Consider the following 20,769-nt stretch of genomic DNA (forward strand, 5'->3'; position numbering starts at 1 on the left):
TATGTTTTCCCTCTTAATGTAATCTATGAATTACTGTGCATTTATTCAAGGCTTAAAAAGGAACACGACTACTACCTAAATTAGATGTATTGTTGGCATTATGTATTAGTTTGCTAGTGTTGCCATAGCAAAATACCACAGACTGCGTGGCTTAAACCACAGAAATTTTTTCACAGTTGTAGAGGTTGAAAATCTGAGATCAAGGTGCCAGCAGGATTGGTTTCTCCTGAGCCTTGTGTCCTTTGGCTTGCAGATGGCCCCTTTCTCTGTGTCCTCACATGGCCTTTTTTTCCTGTGCTTGCACATCCCTTATGTCTCTTCCTTTTCTCATAAGAACAAGAGTCATTTTGGATTAGGTCCCCATCCTTATGACTTCATTTAACCTTAATTACCTCTTTAAAGTCCCTGTCTCCAGTTATAGCCAAATTGGGGCTTGGGGCTTCAACATAGGCATTTTGGGGAACACAATTCAGTCAATAATACATTAGAACTCTGTATGTTAATTTACAATGATATGATATATATCAAAGAGACTGAAAAAAATGAATGGACACCTCAGAGACTTAGATTTTAAAGACATTAAAGTACTTCCCTGGTGGTCCCTGGTGGTCTGCGCTTCCAATGCAGGGGGCATGGGTTCGATCCCTGGTCAGGCAAGTTCTGCATGCCATGTGGTACAGCCAAAAAAAAAAAAAAAAAAAAAGACATTAAAATACTGTATTTAAAGAAAATACTGTATATACAAGTTTCAGGACAAAAAAAAAAAAGATTATGGCAGAATGCACCATATTAAGATATGGGGCATATACCTTAAACTTTCATAGAAGTGATTTAGACAGATCTTCCAAAAACTTAGTAATCCAAGAAATGTTTGTCAGTTCCTGTCATAGTTACTGAAGAATATGTCATAATAGGTTGCCAAGGAAGTTGTCGTACACATGGAGTGAAGTACTTCCCAGTCTTCTTCATCCCTTTGAGGGGAATATGTTCAAGAAGCCATCATGGGAGACCTTTTTTCTTTATTTTGGGAGGTGGATCCTCCCCCCATACCTACAAGTTTTGCCATTCCAAATCAAGATTATGAATGCCAGAAGGGTGACTCTTGTGAGACAATAGGGAACTTCCTGCTTTGGTATTTTGTCATTTTATTGGTCTTCTCCCAACCATTATATTGGTTCTTCTCTCGGGCTTCTTTCTGGGTAGGATATCCTTTTTCATTTTAAATAATATATTTACTGTATACTAGGGGATTTTCCATAAAATAAATTTATTTTACATTGGTGAAACTACTTTTTAAAAGTTTGTCTTCTAGTTTTAAAAATAATGCAGTATCATTCTAGAGAACCCAAGAATATAGAAAAGGATGAAGAAGAAAATTTAAACTACTGTAATCCTATTTCCTAGAGATAACCACTGTTAACATTTTGGAGTATGTTCTTCTAGTTTTTTTCTTTTTCTGCATCACAGTATATCTCTCTTCATCTGTCTGTCTTTGATCTTAGATGGTTGGCATTATATTTTATATATTTTTATAACCTGCTTTTTTAAACTTAATATTATATTGTAATCATTCCTCAAATTATATTTACATAGCAGCACTCTTAACGTCTACATAATTTTGTCATGGTTGCACCATAACAAATCTGCAATTTTGAGATATTTAGGTTGTTCTCAGTTTGTCCAAATGCTAAGTAATACTGGGATAAACTTCCCTACTGGTTAATGACCTCCAAATTCCTTTTGTAGCTGTGTAATTCTAATCAAAGATACAGAAGTTGTCATATATAATATAGGATACATGTTGTAGGATTTTGGGTTTTTAGAATGAGGCATTACATTCTCCACATAGAAAAAGATACAGAACTAAACTAAACAGAGCTAAAGTCACCACTCTAGACCACCTACCAGGGGAAAAAATGCCATCCTAAGGAGTGAGATAGCCCACTTAATCAGGGCTGTGATGCTCCCACATATTATGAGTAACTGAGGTCTTATAAATTGCTGATGTGGAATCCTTGCTGACCATTAATACCAGGCTGATGATTAATAAAACCACCACTGGGTTTCCCTGGTGGCGCAGTGGTTGAGAGTCCGCCTGCCGATGCAGGGGACACGGGTTCATGCCCTGGTAAGGGAAGATCCCACATGCTGCAGAGCGGCTGGGCCCGTGAGCCATGGCCACTGAGCCTGCACGTCCCGAACCTGTGCTCCGCAACGGAAGAGGCTGCAACAGTGAGAGGACCGCGTACCGCAAAAAAAACCTCAAAAAATAAAACCACCGCCATTTAGCATTACAGCCAGAGCACTAGGCTGGCAATGGTCAGCTAGGCTGAATGCTGTTATCAGCTCTAGATGGAGAGGAGGAGGCTTGTTATGTCTATGCCAGCTGGATTCCATTGTAATAATCAAAGTCTCTTCCCCTCATCACCTCCTCCCCCTAAAAAGAAGTTTCATCTAAAGTCTAAATGCTTAAGATAGATACTTTGCCAAAAGAATATTTAGAATAGTGATAGCTTATACATGTCTTAGACTCCCTAGCTAAGTACATTGAATTTGTCTAGCCTGGCAAGAAAAGCTACTTTAGAAAATTAACAAAAAGTTGAAATTGATTCTTGGCAATTTCATCATGAAGACCCCCTTGAGAGGTCTAAGTTCTTTCTCTGCTCCCTTGCTTGCATCAGCTTTTGGAGTCACAGAGCCCTGAGCTTCAAGGACCTCAAGAGAGCTTATGGTCCAGCCTCCTGCTTGTAGGCAAGTAAGATATCAGTATCTATCCTTTGTATTTTTATTGATAAAGCCCAAAGAAATTAAGTGACTTGTCCAATGACACATGAGTGGTTATGACAGAGAGGAGAATAGACCCAGGTTTCCTGCCATATCATTTGTTTGTTTCATAGCATAGTTGAAATGTTGAATTATATCTATTCAGTGCTGATTAAAACCTTAATTATCTTAGAGGTTTTGTCTTTCACTTTGTACCCTTATGGCAACTATAATCCACTCAACTGCTTCTTCTAAAGGGTCCCAGATTTGAAATTTGAGAACCACATGAGAGCTAGTCAAAAAGGATGGAATTTTTCCTTCACTTTGAACTTCATTTTCTCTGCTAAATTATGAACATTTATTTACAAACCTTGAAGTAATGGTAAAAGCGTGATGGAAATGTGGTGGTAATTACCCTCAAACATGAAGCACACTGATTTCCTCTGGATTTGCCACTATCTAAGATGCATGTACCCTTTTGCTCTCAGAGATTATATATACTATATTTAGTTTATATATATTTTTAGTGTTTATTCAGACAGCTAGTGCTGGAATTTTTCCAAACAAAACCAGTCCAGGCTCTTCTTTTTGCATATGTGGAAACTGAGCTTAGGAGGTGTTACGTGGCTTGGTAAAATCACAGTGGAAGAAAGGCAGAGCCGTAGCCCAGATCTCACCACTGTCCTACCCTACACTTCAGGGCAGGCACTTCTGCTGTTTTCACTCAGCTGAGTCACACACAAAGACACTTAATAAAATGCTTTTGGTAACCACAGTTCATATGATTCCACTTAGCTTGATGTAAAATCTTTCTTTTGATTTTGTAATTACATTTTGATTTGACATCAAGTCAAATATGGAAGCTTTCCATGAAAAAGATATAAACCTAATAAGTGTTTTAAAACACTTTCCCCCCTGAATTACAAAAGTACCCATTATAGAAAATGTGGACATTATAGGAAAGTAGAAAAAATGAAATAAAAACCACTCCAGATTATATAGAAATAATCAACTACTGTTAACTTTTTAAGGTTCATAAACTTCTAATATTTTAATAATCATCTCTATACATTTTAAATTTAAAATAAGGCCACCCAAAAACATTTTTAAAAAACAGGTATCTTAAAAGAGGATTTCACTGAAAGCTTTCAGAGAATGATTTCAGTAACCCAGAAAGCAAAGAGGTACCTCGTTAGAGAAACTTGCCTACCATTGTGGAGATCAGGTATTAAGAAAGGAGTGGACCAAAGATCTTAGATTGCAGTTATGAATAACCAAGTGTGGTACTTTTCAACCCAGAGGCAGTATGACTTTCTACATAAATTCATTTTTTCCCTAATTGTAGACAATTTGAAGAATTAGAAGGAAAAAAAATCAGTTTTAACACTCAAAGCCACTATTGCTAACACTTGCGTACATCCCTTAATCTTTTTTCTTTTCATATTTTTAGCTAACTTGTGATCATACGGCATATATAAATTTGCATCTTGATTTTTAACTTAATATTATAACATTTATTTCCTCATGTTAGAACATACTTTTATTATAATTTTTACAACTATACATTGTATGATTACATCATAATTTATTTAACTATTGCCTCCTTTTTAAAAAATCTATTTATTTTTGGATGCATTGTGTCTTCGTTGCTGCGTGTAGGCTTTCTCTAGTTGCGGTGAGTGGGGGCTACTCTTTGTTGCGGTGCGTGGGCTTCTCATTGCAGTGACTTCTCTTGTTGTGGAGCACAGGCTCTAGGCATGAAAGCTTCAGTAGTTGTGGCGCGTGGGCTCAGTAGTTGTGGCTTGGGGGCTCTAGGGCGCAGGCTCAGTAGTTGTGGCACGTAGGCTTTGTTGCTCCACAGCATGTGGGATCTTCCCAGACCAGGGATCGAACCCTTGTCCCCTGCATTGGCAGGCGGATTCTTAACCACTGCGCCACCTGGGAAGTCTGAGCCGACTTTTGAATTTTGTATTTATATTACCCTAATTACATTGGGATAAATATTTCTGTACGTAAAACTTTCTCTCTTTTAGAGTTTATTTCCCAGTGATAGATTCCCAGAATTATTATGTGCCAAAAGTGTTATGAGTATTTCTAACATACTTGATATATTTTGAAAGAGTTGCTTTGTATGCATATCTTTTAGCAAAACCATTTTCAGCATCAAAAAGTGGGACACGTGAAAAATGGGACAAATATATTTATGGAATATTGGGGCAGAATTAGAACTATTCAAAGAAATCAATTTCTTCTAGTTGCCATATTCACAGGTAATATATTATGGTTGCATTGTGGAGGAAAGTTTCGGAAGGATTTAGGAGATATAAGTCTATGAATTCATATAAAGATCTTAAAGAATTATCATAACATGACCTGATAAAATGTCCTTTAAAAAGTAATTTAAAACTGGGACTTCCCTGGCGGTCCAGTGGTTAAGACTCCGTGCTTCCACTGCAGGGGGTGTGGGTTTGATCCCTGGTTGGGGAATTAAGATCCCACAAGCTGTACATTATGGCCAAAAATTTTAAAAAAAGTAATTTAAAACTAATTCTAGTACTATCATATCTGTTTTTAAATGACATTTAAACGATATTTCTCTATAAAATCAGTGAGTATAAGAAAACTTTGTAACTAATAGCTTCTCATCAGTATTATTTTCTCTCCATCTTTGTTCCATTTTGCTGGGTTCAAAACATTTTGGTAGATCCTGCTATCAAAGCATGGTCTTCTTAATGGGCAGCAGAAGTAGGATCACAATAATAGGAACTCAGTAAGTATTTATTGAACTGCACTGTTTAAAATTAGACATTGTCAAAGGGCCCAAGGCAATAGTGTTTCTTAACAAGTAAATACGAGGGAAAAACAACCAACTGAGATCACTATTACTAATCGATATTTCTGAAACAGATGTCTGAGAAGACAAAGAATGAAGACAATGGGACAAGCAGTTCGCTAAGTAAAGGTGAGAGCCAGTGCATATTTGATATTGGACTATGATGAGAGAAATATGTGTTGTGTGTGGAAAGCAAACAACAGAGGTAAATAGCCAAGAGTGTTATAGAGCCTCCCCAGACCTGTGGTGGCCCACTGGATGAACACCTTGCTTTGGTGCAGAAGGACTGCTTAGCTACTTCAGCAAAGCTGCTAGAGGCTATAAATTACTGGTAGGTAGAGTTCAAGCTGTCTTTTCATTCCTCAGCATTCTCCCGTCTCACAGCTTGCCTTTCACACACATTTATTGCTAGTGTTACCACAGAACTATGAGCTATATATGACATCTTTTTCAATAACCTATAAATAGTGGTGTGCTGATAAATGTCTAACAACTGGCTCTCCAAAAATGTGTGTATATATCATTTAAAAGATTTTGCTAACATAAAGGATGTATATCAGACAATTTACAAATAATAAAACATATAATACACTTTATGGTAAATTCCATATAGGCCACTGATTCTCACAAAATACTTTTTTGATTATAGCCTTAGCCAACCTATAGCTGCAATAGATGAACGAGTGTAGTTCTAATATGCATGTTATTGATACTTTCCTTTAAGTTAAGGAGTAAGATGAAAGAAACAGAAAGATGTATGTTGGAACTGAACTTGGTTGTTAATGATGTATATGACATCTTTGTTGAGCTGGATAATAGTTTTAGAATACTCTGGAAGAATATTTCCTCATTTTTGGGTGCTATTCACAATATAGCGGCTATAGGCATGACACCTTTAAATGTAATCTATGTCAGTAACATGTTCTCCATTACTTTAAGTCTAGACAATCAAGAAAACCATAAGTGAAGACCTGATTCTTAGTGCTTGTTGATTTTTATTCCCACCAAAACTAATTTCAGGTTACCAACATGATGTCACTGAACATAGGAGTTAGGAAGAGATGCACAGTAGCACATCATTGCATAGTATTTCTGATATCCAGAGACAACAGACATACATAGTAGCTTCAAGAGCAAACCTCACAATAAAATCTAGTAAAATAATTTAGGAAGTGATGAGTTTTGAGTATTTATTACATTTATTTGTAACAAATTGATTTAGTGATAAGTTTATACAATTTAATTTTTACCAATAACTATGTTTAACAGCCATCTTGCAAAATTCCTGAAAGTTTATCAGTTCTTGTGAACTGGCTGGTGTGAGCCAACTCCAGCACACCAGTGTATAAAGAGAAGATCCTTTTTAGTTTTCTGCTACCCAAATCACATTCATATACACGCTTGCATCTTTAAGCCATCAAGGCAAAGGTAAAAAGGTCCTTCTCTGGAAAAGTTTGGAGACCTTTCCCTTGATATTATATCAAGGGTCCATGAAACTTCAAAAGTAATATGTCAAGCATCTATCTGACCCTTTTGGTTTTTAGGAGTTTTGGTATGGTACTGGAAAATGAAGTCAGCTGCCAACACTTGCAAATGAGTGGGGAAAAGTGGTGGCTTGGCAAATGGCAGCAAAGAGTGAGCCCACGCGATAGGCTTCCTTTTTTGGTAAGATGAGATTATAGTAACCAGCAATGTGCCTAACTTGTTGATTTGTTTCATTGTTGTTAGCAAGCAAAGATACTTCCTATAAGCGGCAAAACAAAGATGGTGCCAGGGATTCTTTGCAAATGATGACAAAACCAAAACAGAACCAACTTCCTCTTGTAACTGACTCAGAAGTGGCTTTGGTCAATGCATATCTTGAACAAAGACGAGCGAGGCACCATTCTGAATTCAGCCGGGTGAATCAGACACAACCTGACAGTGATACTACTGAGTGTGAGAGTGAAGTATCTAACTCGGGAGCCTCCTCTTGGAAGGAGAGCGAAAGTGAACACCACCAATCACCAGCCAGTATTAAGAAGAGAAAAATAGCTCAGAGGCAAAGGAATATGGGAGGTTGCCAAATCAGGGAAAGGCCCTGCCTCCACTGCAAAGCCATGAGAACCAATGAATGGCTGACCCGCCATTTCCTTCAAAACGCTTCGGTAACAACCCCAATGCAGGGAGATATTCAAGAATGAAATTCTGGACCTGGTATTAACATAAAATTCAGTAAATTTTGAATTTTATCTAGTCCTTACCTTACTTGAAGCCAAATGAAAGAGATGAATAAAACACAAAAAATGACCAGAGCTCTAGGTGAGGAGGCTTTTACAATAAAGTCTCTCTACTAACAACAAAAACATTCTTGGAATGCAAGAGATAAAATTTCAGATAGGGCTTCCCAGGTGGCACAGTGGTTGAGAGTCCGCCTGCCGATGCAGGGGACACGGGTTCGTGCCCCGGTCCGGGAGGATCCCACATGCCGCGGAGCGGCTGGGCCTGTGAGCCATGGCTGCTGGGCCTGCGCGTCCGGAGCCTGTGCTCTGCGGCGGGAGAGGCTGCGGCAGTGAGAGGCCCGCGTACCGCAAAAAAAAAAAAAATTTTTTTCAGATAATTCTTTGTCCAAAAACAGACCAGTGAATTTGTTTATGGCACCATTGGAGCATCAAAGATCTGTATCCACTGTGATTTTTTTTATTCAGAAGAGCACAAGACAGATACTTTATGCCTTGAGTGTATGTATTTTGTTTATATCTGTAATATAAATAAGGAACCTCTTTGAAAATATATTTATGTTTAGAAACTATTTAAATTTATTCATATGTTTTGATTATCTGATTGACTGAATGAATTAGGTAATGTTGGTTGGAATAGAATTGGCTCATATTCTCCAGATCCATATTTACAGGTGGCTCTACCTGAGCTGTATTTTTTTTTTTTTTTTTTGGCTGCGAGGTTGTGGGATCTTAGTTCCCCCATCAGGGATTGAACCCAGGCCCTCGGCAGTGAGAGTGTGGAGTCCTAACCACTGGACCGCCAGGGAATTCCCTACCTAAGCTGTATTGATGCACATGTGTCAGCTTGGGGCTGGTGAGGAGGAGCTGGAATGAGACTGGATTCCTAGAGTAGACCAGAAGGACAGCTGGGCCATGGGCTGTCCGTGGTTATTGTCCAAAGGGCATGACAAGTATTGAAGAAAAAATTATTCTGACGTGTTAAAATGATAAGGAAGACTTTATTCAAGACTATTTGTAATAGGGGTCCAGTCTATTGCAACTGGGGAGAGAAGTCAAGCTCAACTCCAAATACAGCAAGTTCAAGTGGGGATTTATAACCAAGGAGCAGGGTAAGGGTGTCAGTGGATGGAAAATTACTAAGAGGAGCCATCAAGCGTAGGGGGATTTCTACTAAATTGACCTGGCATGATTCTTGCTAAAGGCAGACCAAGGACTTATACAGCAAAGGTAGAGGATGAGGAACTTGATCAGATGTCAAGGGTGCTCAGATATCAAGGGTGGGGGACTGTCACTAAACTTACTTAGCAGAATTCTTGCTAAAACTGGACTGGGCAGCCAAAGACAGGATGGGCGCCAAGGTTGAGATCTGGATGAGAAGAGGGCTCAGAAGAGCCTAACTCAAATTTGTCAAAGAAAGAATCTTTATTGAAAGTTAGCCGCAATCCAGACATAGTTGGGGCTGAGTTTTCCAGTTAGGCAGGGACCCCAGTGGTGGGGAATTCAAGCAGGCCTAGTAGATGGGTGGCTATTCTGGAGGATGGCAGAACCCCAAGTGGGATATCAAACAAGGCCCAGATCCCAGAGAAGAGGGCTGACAAGCACAAGATAAGCAGCAGGGGCTCTGTGCTGGAGTTCAAAGAAGGGTTTAAGTGTTAGGGACGAATTTGGATACTACATTGATAAAGACTGCAGCTTAATACTAAGAACTGAGCCTTTTATGGGGTATTGGGAGAAATACAACAGAACTATGACTGTGGGCTTGGGAGTTACTCCTGATAATTTCAAGTTCCTTAACTAACGGCAACAAAAAGACCCGGGAGGCAATGTGGAAGTCCCAGCCATTGGAACTAGGCCGCTAGAATCCAGGACATGGGGTGACATTTCTCAGCTTATTTGTGGAGACTGTCTTATTCAGATTTCCTCAGGATTGGAACAGGTCTGAGGCTGCAAGTGAAAAGAGGACAACTTCAGGTTTCGACTTCAAGCATCAACCTTTTCCACAAAGACTTCCTTTACTTCTTGATTTTACCCTCCTCCACTTTGTCCCCTCAGGCAGAACTCACTGTGCCCTCCCTTATGCTCCAATGTACCTTGAAAAGTTCTCTATCTCAGCACCCTTAACATTTTAATGCATGTATTTGTTTGTGTATATATATATATATATATATATATATATATATATGTGTATATATATATATGTCTCCACCCTTAAAGATAGAGTCCATGACTTATCTGTATCTCTGTGACCCAGCACAGGGCCAGAAAACATGGCAGATAAATAATGCAGTTGAATCAATATGCAGAGGGATTCATGAATGCAAAAGGGAGGAGCTGAGGAAAGCAGAGGCAGAGAAAGCAGGGCAGGGGCCAATATCTAAAATTTAGTGAATGATTCTGATATTTTCTAACTTTATATGATCAAGATGCTTGTTATCTTGTTTATTTAAATAGCACCAAAACAAAATCCAAATACCAAAAGCCAAAAACACAAACTCAAAATATAGTAGTAAGTTGCAGGGGCAGGATTTAGACCCAAGTCATCTGACTTCAGAGTTTGGGCTCTTAATTACTGTGATCTTAGCCATTATTCTCTGAAGATGGAAAAATCCTGATTTCAAGGTAAGTCAGTTGCCACCTCCCACACAGCCATAAGTGATATCCAAGCTGATATAATCTCATCAGGAAGAGGACAATGACTGTATTCTAGATAACAGAGTACGATGGGTCCATGCCCCAAATGTGTTGCTTGTGGATCTAAAATATAAGCAATGAACTATTATCCGAAAAGTCATGTATGTCAAAGACTACTACTTTTCATGGTCTCATCTATGGGGCTAGCACAGGTCAGAGTTGGGGGGTGGGAGATAGCTGTCCACTGGAAGAAGGAATCATGGATGAGTTAAACCAGGGGCTATAAATATGAAGGGATTAATTAGGGTAATTTGTAAGTACGTTAATCGAAAAACAGACCAAACACAGCTGGGAGGACAGCCAAAGCCAAAGAAAGAAATACACTGAATCAGAGGAATAAGGCAAGGGCATTGTAAGATGAGGAGCAAAAGCATGGCCAGGCTCATTGGAACTGAATTAATGAGCAAGGTACAGAACACGTGAAGTGGAAGATAGTTCGTGAAACTAGGGCTGCAAACATCAGTTGTGGCTTGGTGTTCATTGTATTCAGAGCCTGTGTGAGCTGTCAAGGTGGGGCCCCTGGGCTTCATAACAGTCCCTTCTTCAGTCTGTCCTTGCTAAATGGGAAAAACTTGGGCACCTGTGGTTTTTATGGTAGAAGGTTGTAACCTGTTTGGGTAGCTTGCTTGTGGGGAGGCATGGAATTCTTGGGCTTGCTTCCTATCTGTGGTCCATCCATGCAACTAAATGGTCAGAACTGACCTGTGTAGCAATGTCCACCTACATCAAGCCTCACAACTCTTGTCAGGAACTGTGAGGGTGGGAACTATGGGATGCAGGGAAGTTTTTTTTTTTTAAAAACAATATATTCTTTTCTCTTTAAAATTTATTTCATTTATTTATTTTTGGTTGTGTTGGGTCTTCATTGCTACACGGGCTTTGTCTAGTTGCGGCGACTGGGGGCTACTCTGTGTTGCGGTGCGCGGGTGTCTCATTGCAGTGGCTTCTCGTTGCAGAGCATGGGCTCTAGGTGCGCGGGCCTCAGTAGTTGTGGCTCATGGGCTCTAGAGCGCAGGCTCAGTAGTTGTGGCACACGGGCTTAGTTGCTCTGCGGCATGTGGGAGCTTCCTTGACCAGGGCTCGAACCTGTGTCCCCTGCGTTGGCAGGTGGATTCTTAACCACTGCACCACCAGGGAAGCCCAGGGAATGTTTTAACTGAGATGGATGTGGCAAAAAATGAGAGTATACACATAGGTGTTTGGAGAGGGGTTGGGGAATAGGGGAACTGGAAACTATAGCTACATGGTAGATAGTCTCAAACTCTGAACCTCTGCCCTCCAAGATTGGGTGGTGTGGTTTTGGTGGAAGGAGAGGCAAGCCAGTAGCAATAACAGCAACAATAATAATACTGATAATAGGTGACATTTAGAGAGTGCTTGCTATATGCCAGACACCAAAGTAAGCATTTTATAAGGATTAATTTACCCTTCACAAGCTTGCATCCAATTTTATGGATGATGAAACCGAGGCTCAGGGAAATTAAATGATATACCCAAGGTCATAGAGCTGGTGAGTTGGGGAGTTGGGTCTTGGGTTTTGTCTGATCACAAAGATTTTGTTTTTACCGTGATGATAACACATTATCCATGTTCTTAATGAACAGTGATTAGATAAGAACTTGAGAGACCAGACCCCAAATACCAAACCGAGTCCAGAGGCTAGAGAAGGACTGTTCATGGAGAATGGAGCCAAGGGTCAGAAGCTGAGCAGAGATGGGAGCAGTTAAGTAAAACAGGGGAGGGCTGACACTGTTCAGTGGAGAGGCCTTAGCATCATCTTACCTCATTTGCAGTGAGTAAGGCTGGACAACTATCAGTAGATCAGGCAGAAACTCAGGGTGGGCTTTTGAAAAAAGAAGGGAAATGGAAACTTAGCTGAAAGGGTTGGTGAAGGTAAGAATGAGCTTTGTACTGAATGTTGAGGAATAGGAGGCAGTAGTGACTAGAGCAGTGAGGTTGATGGCCAAAGTTTTGAGAGAATTGGGGGAGGACACCATCAAGAAAACCACATAGCTACAGCTCCTTCCACTGTTACTGACCCTCCTGCCTAGGGCCCCCAAAAGGGTCCTCCTGCCTGGTGTCATTGGAGCCAACAAAATGAGACTGAGTTTGGTTCAAAAGGAAAGGAAAGTTTTATTCTTTGATCAAAGAATGGGGAGGTGTGACCTCTCGCTCTAGAGTCCACACTCTTCCCAACAGGCTCTGGGCAGGGCTGCTGTGTAGGGATCTTGTCAGCAGGGAGGGAGGCAGAGATCTTGCGGGGCGGGCACAGCTGCTCTGCTCAAGGCTCCAGATTGCAGTGCTGGGCGCAGTGCCTCTGCACACAGCCTGCTGCCGCCGCCATCTTGAATTGCAGTGTCGTGCGCAGAGCTTCTGCCCACGGCCCACCGAGCTGAGGTGTCCAAGCGGCCATTTTGCACTAGCAGCTCTGGGCTGCAGTGCCGCGTGCGAGGCCTCTGCGCGCAGTACGCCATGAGCAACTGAAACTAGGCGAAGCACGAAGCACAAAGGAAAAGAAAAAAAAAGGTTAGACTTTATTACCCAGATTCTATTTTTATTTCCTGGGAATTTTTAATGGGCTTTGCTGGTGACACCACCACCATTCCTTTCTCTCACAAAAGAATACTATCTCCCAACAGATTCCAGGGTAGTGTTTTCAAAACAGTGACCCATTAATAGACTGTGCAATCAATTTAGTGGGTAGTGACTAGCATTTAGTAACAAATGAATAGAAAATAACAGTGTCGCACATAATAAAGGTAAGTATTGTTTTTGTTTTAGTGTGTGTGTACTGAGTTGCAATCAATGCAAAATGTGTTTCTTACTAGGTAGGATAGAAAATAGGAGCCACCGCTCTGGAGGAGTTTTCTTTGTCAATTTTCCGTATTCGCCAGCTATTCCACCACGTTAGTGAAGGCAGGTGTCACTCTGCATTCGTGATTGTTGTATGCTAGTAATTAGTAAATCGTCACTCAGAGACTAAAGGATGGACCAACTGTCTAGATTTGTGAAAAGCTTGAATTAAATTATACAACTTTAAAAGAACTTTAGATTTATTATTTTCAAATAGAGTAAGTGAAAGCAAGCTAACCAACTGTTGCCTGGTACACAGGGGTGGGTTTTGCCTTGGTGAAAAAACAAGAATAATTTGTAATTGACATTTCAAAGAAGCCTTAGAAACAGGCCAGCCTTTGTTTAAATCATAATTACCCTGTTTGTATGTAAAAGGATACTTCTAAAGCTTTTCAAAACAACTGGTTCTTTTAAGTAGATAATTATTCCCTTTCCAATCTTGTTTACACTATTCAGAACTGCAGTGAATTCTTTTTTTTTTTTCCATAGATAGTACAAAGGTTAACTTCAGCCAGCCCTTCCTCAAATTATCACAAATTCCCAATTAGTGAATTCTAAACAGGGTTTCCCTGTAACAATATACCAAAGACTTGTATGATGTGTTCTTTATTGCTTTGAATAACATCTGACAAGTTTCCAAGTACCAGGCCACCTGGATATTCTCTATCTGTCAGGAACATATGGCCACAGAGGTGCATTGGAGGGTAAGAGGAAATACAAATCAGGCACAAACATGCAGGGGTAGTGAAGGAGACAAAAGGGAGAAAATGTCCCTCCTCTTTTTTTTAGTATCTAATACCACCTGAAGTGTACATTTATAGGCACTTTTTACTGTAAAGAAGAGTTGCACTTTAAATTTCACAAAGCTACAGATGGAAATAGAAAACCGAACTTTTTTGTATGAGACTGGAAGTTATTAGAGAGGCCCAGAGAAGCTGGCAAAAAAAAGACGTATTCCAAAAAAAAAATTATACTTGTCCTTTTTTGCATAACATTTCTCACTGCAGATCTCCACTCAGTGAACAAAAGGAAGTGCATGAAATACTTAAAAACAAAAACAAAAATGTTATAATCCCAGACAGTACTGTTTTCTAGTTCTTATCTTTTATCTTCTGAGCTTGGCCTCTTTCACAGGCAGGCCCTCAAGCTGCCTGATTACAGGGGCCTGTAGTCTATAATTGTCTTTGTTTATTAGGGCTCTCTGTCACTATGAAGTTTCATGTGTTCAAAATCTTGCTTTAGCAGTGAGAACATCAGGCAGGGAGCCAACTCTGCTACTAATTAGTGTAAACCAAAAGAGGGAAGCAGGGAGATAAAAACCAGGTCCCAGTGGAAGGGTCTGCAGCCAGGGTTAGTAAAAGTGACATGGCAGGTCAGAGAGTTGAATGAGACAAAAGCGCTTGGAGAAATGCAACTTAGGGCCAGAGTCTTTTTGTCTCTTTTCTTTGATTGCACCCCTTCAGATGCAGCAAGCGTCTGTGGTAGCCTGCATCAATTGTTTTCCTTCTGTTCCAGCTCCCCATTTTGTTCCACTGTTCTCCTTCCCTTATAGGAATTAGGTCCCAGTCGGTCTAAGGCAACCAGGGTGGTGCCATTCCCCTTGTCAGTGAGTGGTTCATGCATGGGCATGTGATCTAATTCTGGAAAGGGAAGTTTGCTGGTGGGGTCATTCTGAGAAAAGTCTCTTCAGTCTTATAAAAGACCTGCACTGTCCCTTTTCATTTGGCGGGTGATGTTGATGACTTCAACTGTGACAGGTACCTGTGTCCATAGAACATTAGTCTAAACATATCAAAGTGAAAATATGGAAAAGTCTCGGTCCTGAGCTGCTAAATTAAGAAATTCTGGAATCATCCTACTTTTGGACTTTTTGTTAGGCAAGAAAATTTCCCTTATTAATCATTTTAAGTTGGCTTTTCTTTTACTTGCAGCCGTTATGGAGTCTTAATCATCTTTTATCCTCTATAATTTCTAGAGCAGCTCCTTTTGCCTATTATAAGGTGCTCAGACATTAAATAAATACTAAGTAAGTACATGTACTCCTTTGATGGAGCCTGTGGTGGTGATGCTGAGAGCTGTTAATAGCTGAGAAAAGGTCTTTATAAATGTTGTGGACTTTTTAGGTTGACTGCCTCATCTCTTTTCTTTTCTAGGAGCCTCTTTTTTTCCCTGATTCTCATGCATGTTGTTACAGTGTGATCCTGCCTGTTTCCATCCCTTCACCCTGTCCAGTCATTGATTTCAGTAGGACTTTCTTCCAATCAAAGTTCCTTCATGAGAATTTGGAATTGGGACCAGGAAAGAGATCAGTCTCCTGAGGTGACTGGACTTAGAGCAGAGTAGGTTTTCATGTTTCCCTTCATATAGATTTGGAAACCAGGGAAAGCAAGTTGTAACAAGAACAAAAGAATGAAGCAAAGAAGGGCAGAGAGATGCAATGGAAAGTTCTGATGGTTTTCAAGTCCCTGGTTCCAGTTAATTCCTAAGGCCAATCTGTTTACCCTCTCATAGGCATCATGACACTTCACTCGTTGGCTCTTATAGTAAGTTCCCCTTTTTGCTTATGCTAACTCAAGTGAATTTCTATTACTGGAAACCAAAAGAATCCTTAAAACAGTGGTGTGCTGGTAAATGTTTAACAATTGGCTCTGATTGTTAAAAGCCCTGATTTTGTAGCACTTGCTGATTTCTGTGATATAAATACTCCCACTGTTGCTTATTTCACATTAACAAAGTGACACCACTGAACGTTGAGTTGGGAAGAAATGAGCATAGTGGCTCTGGTGAGCTGGTCTGTGACAGCTCCAGCACTGCCTAAAGAATACAACACACAGGGCTTCCCTGGTGGCGCAGTGGTTGAGAGTCCGCCTGCCGATGCAGGGGACATGGGTTCGTGCCCCAGTCCGGGAAGATCCCACATGCCGCGAAGCGGCTGGGCCCGTGAGCCATGGCCGCTGAGCCTGCGTGTCCCAAGCCTGTGCTCCGCAACGGGAGAGGCCACAACAGTGAGAGGCCCGTGTACCACAAAAAAAAAAAAAAAAAAAGAATACAACACACAGCATGCTTTTCAGAAAATCATCTGTGTTAAGTGGGAGGTTCAAGGATATATACACTGATGGCTGCTAAGCTGGGAATTCCGGTATTAAAATCTTTTAATTAATTTTAAATGTGCAGAGTCTTGGGACTCAGGGAATAGAGGAAGTAGGATTAAGTTCTTAAATATTGAAAAAAAAACTTTAAAAAGTATTATAGTGATTTGGGTGTATTGGGACTAGGTGGGAGGTAGGGAGCTTGGACTGAGGAAGGGAAAGAGGCTGGGAGTGTAGCTGGAAAGATGGGGAAGAAGGTGGCCTGTGTGAGGGCAGGGTCCAGGCCTTGACAAAAAGGAGAATATCACCTTCTGCAGGTGAAGACAGGCATTCTAGGGGTGAGAAGCCAAGGCTACCTGGTACCCCAGGCCACCACACCAACAAAGGACTAAATTAGGTCATTTGGCTGTCATCTGTAAAATCTCCTGACCTGCTTTGCTTTTGTCTGAAGTTCCTTTAAAGAGGGAAAAGCCTTTTATTACACAATTAAAGATAAGATAAGAAGGTATAAAATGTATATGCAGGGTTGGAGTAATACATTTATTGCGAATGAGGTCAAATAATCAATCAGTAGGTCTGGCATCATATCCTTCCCTCCTTTTGAAGAGGGGAAGTTGGGAGGGGTGGAGAAAGATGGTATCAGGACTTTAAGAAGCCCCTTCCAAGCCTTGCCACCTTCCCACACTTGATTCCTCTGCCTGAAACACCAGTCACCAAATCTTCAAATGTTGGACTCTTCAAATGTTGAACTACTCCTCAATTTTAAGACCAATCTCAAAGATCACCCCTCTAACATTTTCTGTGGATCTCCCAGGAAAATTGGTTCCCACAGTTGAGACCCCTGTTGTAGCCCATCATATCTTGCTATCATGAACCCCCAATCTTTCCTCTCTTAGGTTTGATGTTCAAAAACTGGATTTTTGGACATTATGCATTGACACTCCTAAACCCCAGAACTTGGATTTTTGTACTTGAGCTCATGAATGAGCATTTCAGATGACTGTATTGTTTAGTTTCAATGGCATCAATATCTTTGTTCACTGGTGTTTGTACATCTATTTGAATAGTTAGTCCTTGACATTTATACATGGAAAAATGAATGTGTCGATGTTAGTGATAAGAAGAATAGATTTTATAGATTTAGTTCACTTGAGACAAAGCTGGAAATCATTAGACATGCTGGAAGGGGTGCATTTTAGCATCAATTACATATTTGGACTTAAGCCTGTTGACTCTGCTCATTTGTAGAAAAAAAAAGATCAAAATTAAAGAACACATATAAAATGCTGGAAAATATATTCCTGAAGAATATATCTGAAAGGTGATGTGAACTAATTCCTTATATAAAAATTAATTCCAGATGGAACAAAATTGAAAGATAAAACAAGGAAACCATAAAAGTACTAGAAAAGTGCACTAGTAGAAAGTATCCTAATCTCAAGTAGGGAAGACTTTTCCAAGCACAGTACAAATAAAATCCAGAAGCCTGGGCACTAGTGGAAGAGTGTACACTGTTAGAGCCTTCAAGAGAAGGATTTAGCAATTCAAATCTAAAAACTTACAGATATGAACCTCTCACCTACTATTCTACTTCTAGGAATTTATTCTAAGGAGATCATCATGGATATACACAAAGATTTACCTAGTATTTATATTGTTTCAAATGATGAAAAATTAAAAAAATCCTAGTGTCTTCTAATTGTCAACTGGTTAAACAGAACAAATCCACACCAACCAAAGATAAGGGGAACATTGGGACTTCCCTGCTGGTCCATTGGTTAAGACTCTAGGTTTCCAATGCAGGGGGCGAGGGTTTGATCCCTGGTCAGGGAACTAAGATCCCACATGCCATGCGGTGCGGCCAAAAAAAAAAATTAATATACACTATTCACTTGCCTTTTTTGCTTATAAATATACTTTGACATCATTCAATGTAAGTTCATAAAGACCTATATCATATCTTTTTAATGGTTGCATAGTATTCCATTGTATAGCTCTATCATAATTTGTTGAATGAGTTTCTTATCAATGAGCATTTATTGGTAACCTAAGTATATGTACTGACACGGAAAGGTGTCCAAATTATATATATATATAGAATGTATATATATTTCCTTTCCTTTCCAGCTCTAAAAATGTATGACTGTGTGTAGATGCACTTTTAATTTAGAGTTGCATGGTTTGGCTCTGAATTATAAGCTATATTATAATTATACTTTTAATGTATACATGTTAATTGCATCTCTCCATCTACTGTAAATTGTAAGCTCTTTGGAATGAGGGGTTATCTTCACTTCTGTGTTTTCCAAAACGCCTATAAAAACGTTTGGCACTCACTTGGGAAAACAATTTAGCAGATGCTAAAAAGTTAAACATAAGAGTTACCCTCTGCCCCAGCAATCCACTCTTTTACTTACTTAATTCATTAAATTTAAATTTTGAATATGATTCAAAATTTCTGTCTCTTTTACATCAACTATAGTTTTTCTCTTTTTACCTTTTGGCCCCCTTTGCCCAAGTAATAATTTTTTTTAGCAAATCAGGAGGTTTTTTATTCTTCGAAAAAAAGTTTCTTGACATTTAAAAAAAATCTTGATGAAGATCTTGAAAGGAAATTTCTAATTGCAAGTAATGTCAGTGTCATCTTTTTAAAATTTTTGATTCTGTAAACTTTATATACAAATGAAGCAACCACTAAATTCTACAGCTTTAAAAATTACATACCTGTTACCATCGTTTGACAATTTCATCAAGAGAATATAGATGAGAGCTTAGCCAAAAAATTAAAAACACATCTTTTTGGATTTGGATTTTCTCAGGGGAAATAGCCCACAACACTGCATCTTTTGTTTGAGCATATATGGCATCTCCCCTGAGCCTGGTCTTCTCCACATATGATAGAAATAAGTGTGGAAAAGTAAATGTAGCAAGTATTTGTTTTAGTGAAACCTTTAGAACCTGTGTCTGAGGCTAGATTGGACACTAAGCCCAGGGACTTATAAAGGCCAAGCCTGCGCTCTGAGGTTTCAACCCTTGATATTCCTTATGAGTTGAGAAAAATAATGATTTCACCTTTGTGTGTGTGCAAATTTATGTGTTTTTTTCTCATTTTTTAATTGAAGTATAGTTGATTTACAATATTGTGTTTGTTTCATATGTACAGCATAGTGATTCAGTATTTTTGCAGATTATACTCCATTATAAGTTATTACAACATAATGGGTATAATTGCCTGTGCTATACAGTATATCCTTGTTGCTTACTAAATATATGTTTAAGTTAAAAAGTAAGTTCGACAGTATGTATAGTCTGTCTAAAATTTTGGAAAAGAAAAAAATAAGCTGATTAATATATACACAGAAAAAAAATTTCTGATAAGATGTATATACCCAACTGGTAATAATCATCAGAGATACAGATTGGGACAGGGCAGGGGGCAACATGAGAGGTAGTCATATTTTTGCTATAATTTTCAGCAATATTTGAATGTTTTTACTATGAGAATATTATTTTAGAAGCAGAAAAATATGTAAAAAGTATACAAAGGCAGTATAAGAGTGTTCCTTATAATATGCTTTGAAATAGTGAAAAATTGGATGTCATATACAAGGGATTGGTTAAATAAATTATAATATTATAATATTAATATTATAATATTAATTTTATATAATTAATATATTATATTTTATATATTTATATATTTATATATATATTTTATATATTTATATATATTATATATATAAATATATTATATAATTTTATATAATTAATATATTATAATATATTATATTATAATATATTTATATATTAATAATATAATATTAATTTTAATAATATAATTTATTAACCCAATATATCTAAAATACTATCATTTTGACGTGTAATGAATATAAAAATTATTAATGACATGTTTTACATTCTAATTTTCATACTAAGTCTTTGAAATCTGGTGTGTATTTTTATACTTGCAGTATATCTCAATTTGGATGCTAAATTTCAACAGTTAAAATGTCCTACCAAAATATTACATTGTTTTTAAAGGAAGAATATTTTACACTGCTTCAGTTTTTAAATTTGAGTTAAAATTAATTAAAAAAATTCAATTCCCCAGTCACACTAGTCATATTTCAAGTGGTCAATAGCCGCATGTGGCTGGTGGCTACATTCTTGAAACAGTGCAGATATAGAACATTTCCATCACTGCAGAAAGTTCTGTTGGACAGTGCTAGTCTAGACATTGAGCTCTTGACTGATAAAATCTTATTCATCTTTGGAGTCCTACAACTTAACAGTGCCTGTCACATAGTAGGTATTCCAT

At 38.8% G+C, this 20,769-nt stretch overlaps 2 protein-coding genes across 2 annotated transcripts in view; both read left to right on the top strand.

Moving 5' to 3' along the window:
- Positions 1 to 20,769, top strand: part of CPA4 (carboxypeptidase A4) — a 79,041-nt gene that overhangs the window by 1,695 nt on the left and 56,577 nt on the right. Inside the window, 1 exon segment of the mRNA XM_073809940.1 lies at positions 5,671 to 5,725. The gene's annotated coding sequence lies outside the window, so the exon portion shown is untranslated.
- SSMEM1 (serine rich single-pass membrane protein 1) lies at positions 8 to 20,080 on the top strand. Its single transcript, XM_073809939.1, has 3 exons — positions 8 to 1,199; positions 5,671 to 5,725; positions 7,325 to 20,080. Exons 1-3 carry the CDS (start codon positions 1,002 to 1,004, stop codon positions 7,777 to 7,779), a joined length of 708 nt encoding a protein of 235 aa, XP_073666040.1. The 5' UTR covers positions 8 to 1,001; the 3' UTR covers positions 7,780 to 20,080.

Source organism: Tursiops truncatus, chromosome 9 (assembly GCF_011762595.2).
Source record: "Tursiops truncatus isolate mTurTru1 chromosome 9, mTurTru1.mat.Y, whole genome shotgun sequence".
Taxonomy (NCBI): domain Eukaryota; kingdom Metazoa; phylum Chordata; class Mammalia; order Artiodactyla; family Delphinidae; genus Tursiops; species Tursiops truncatus.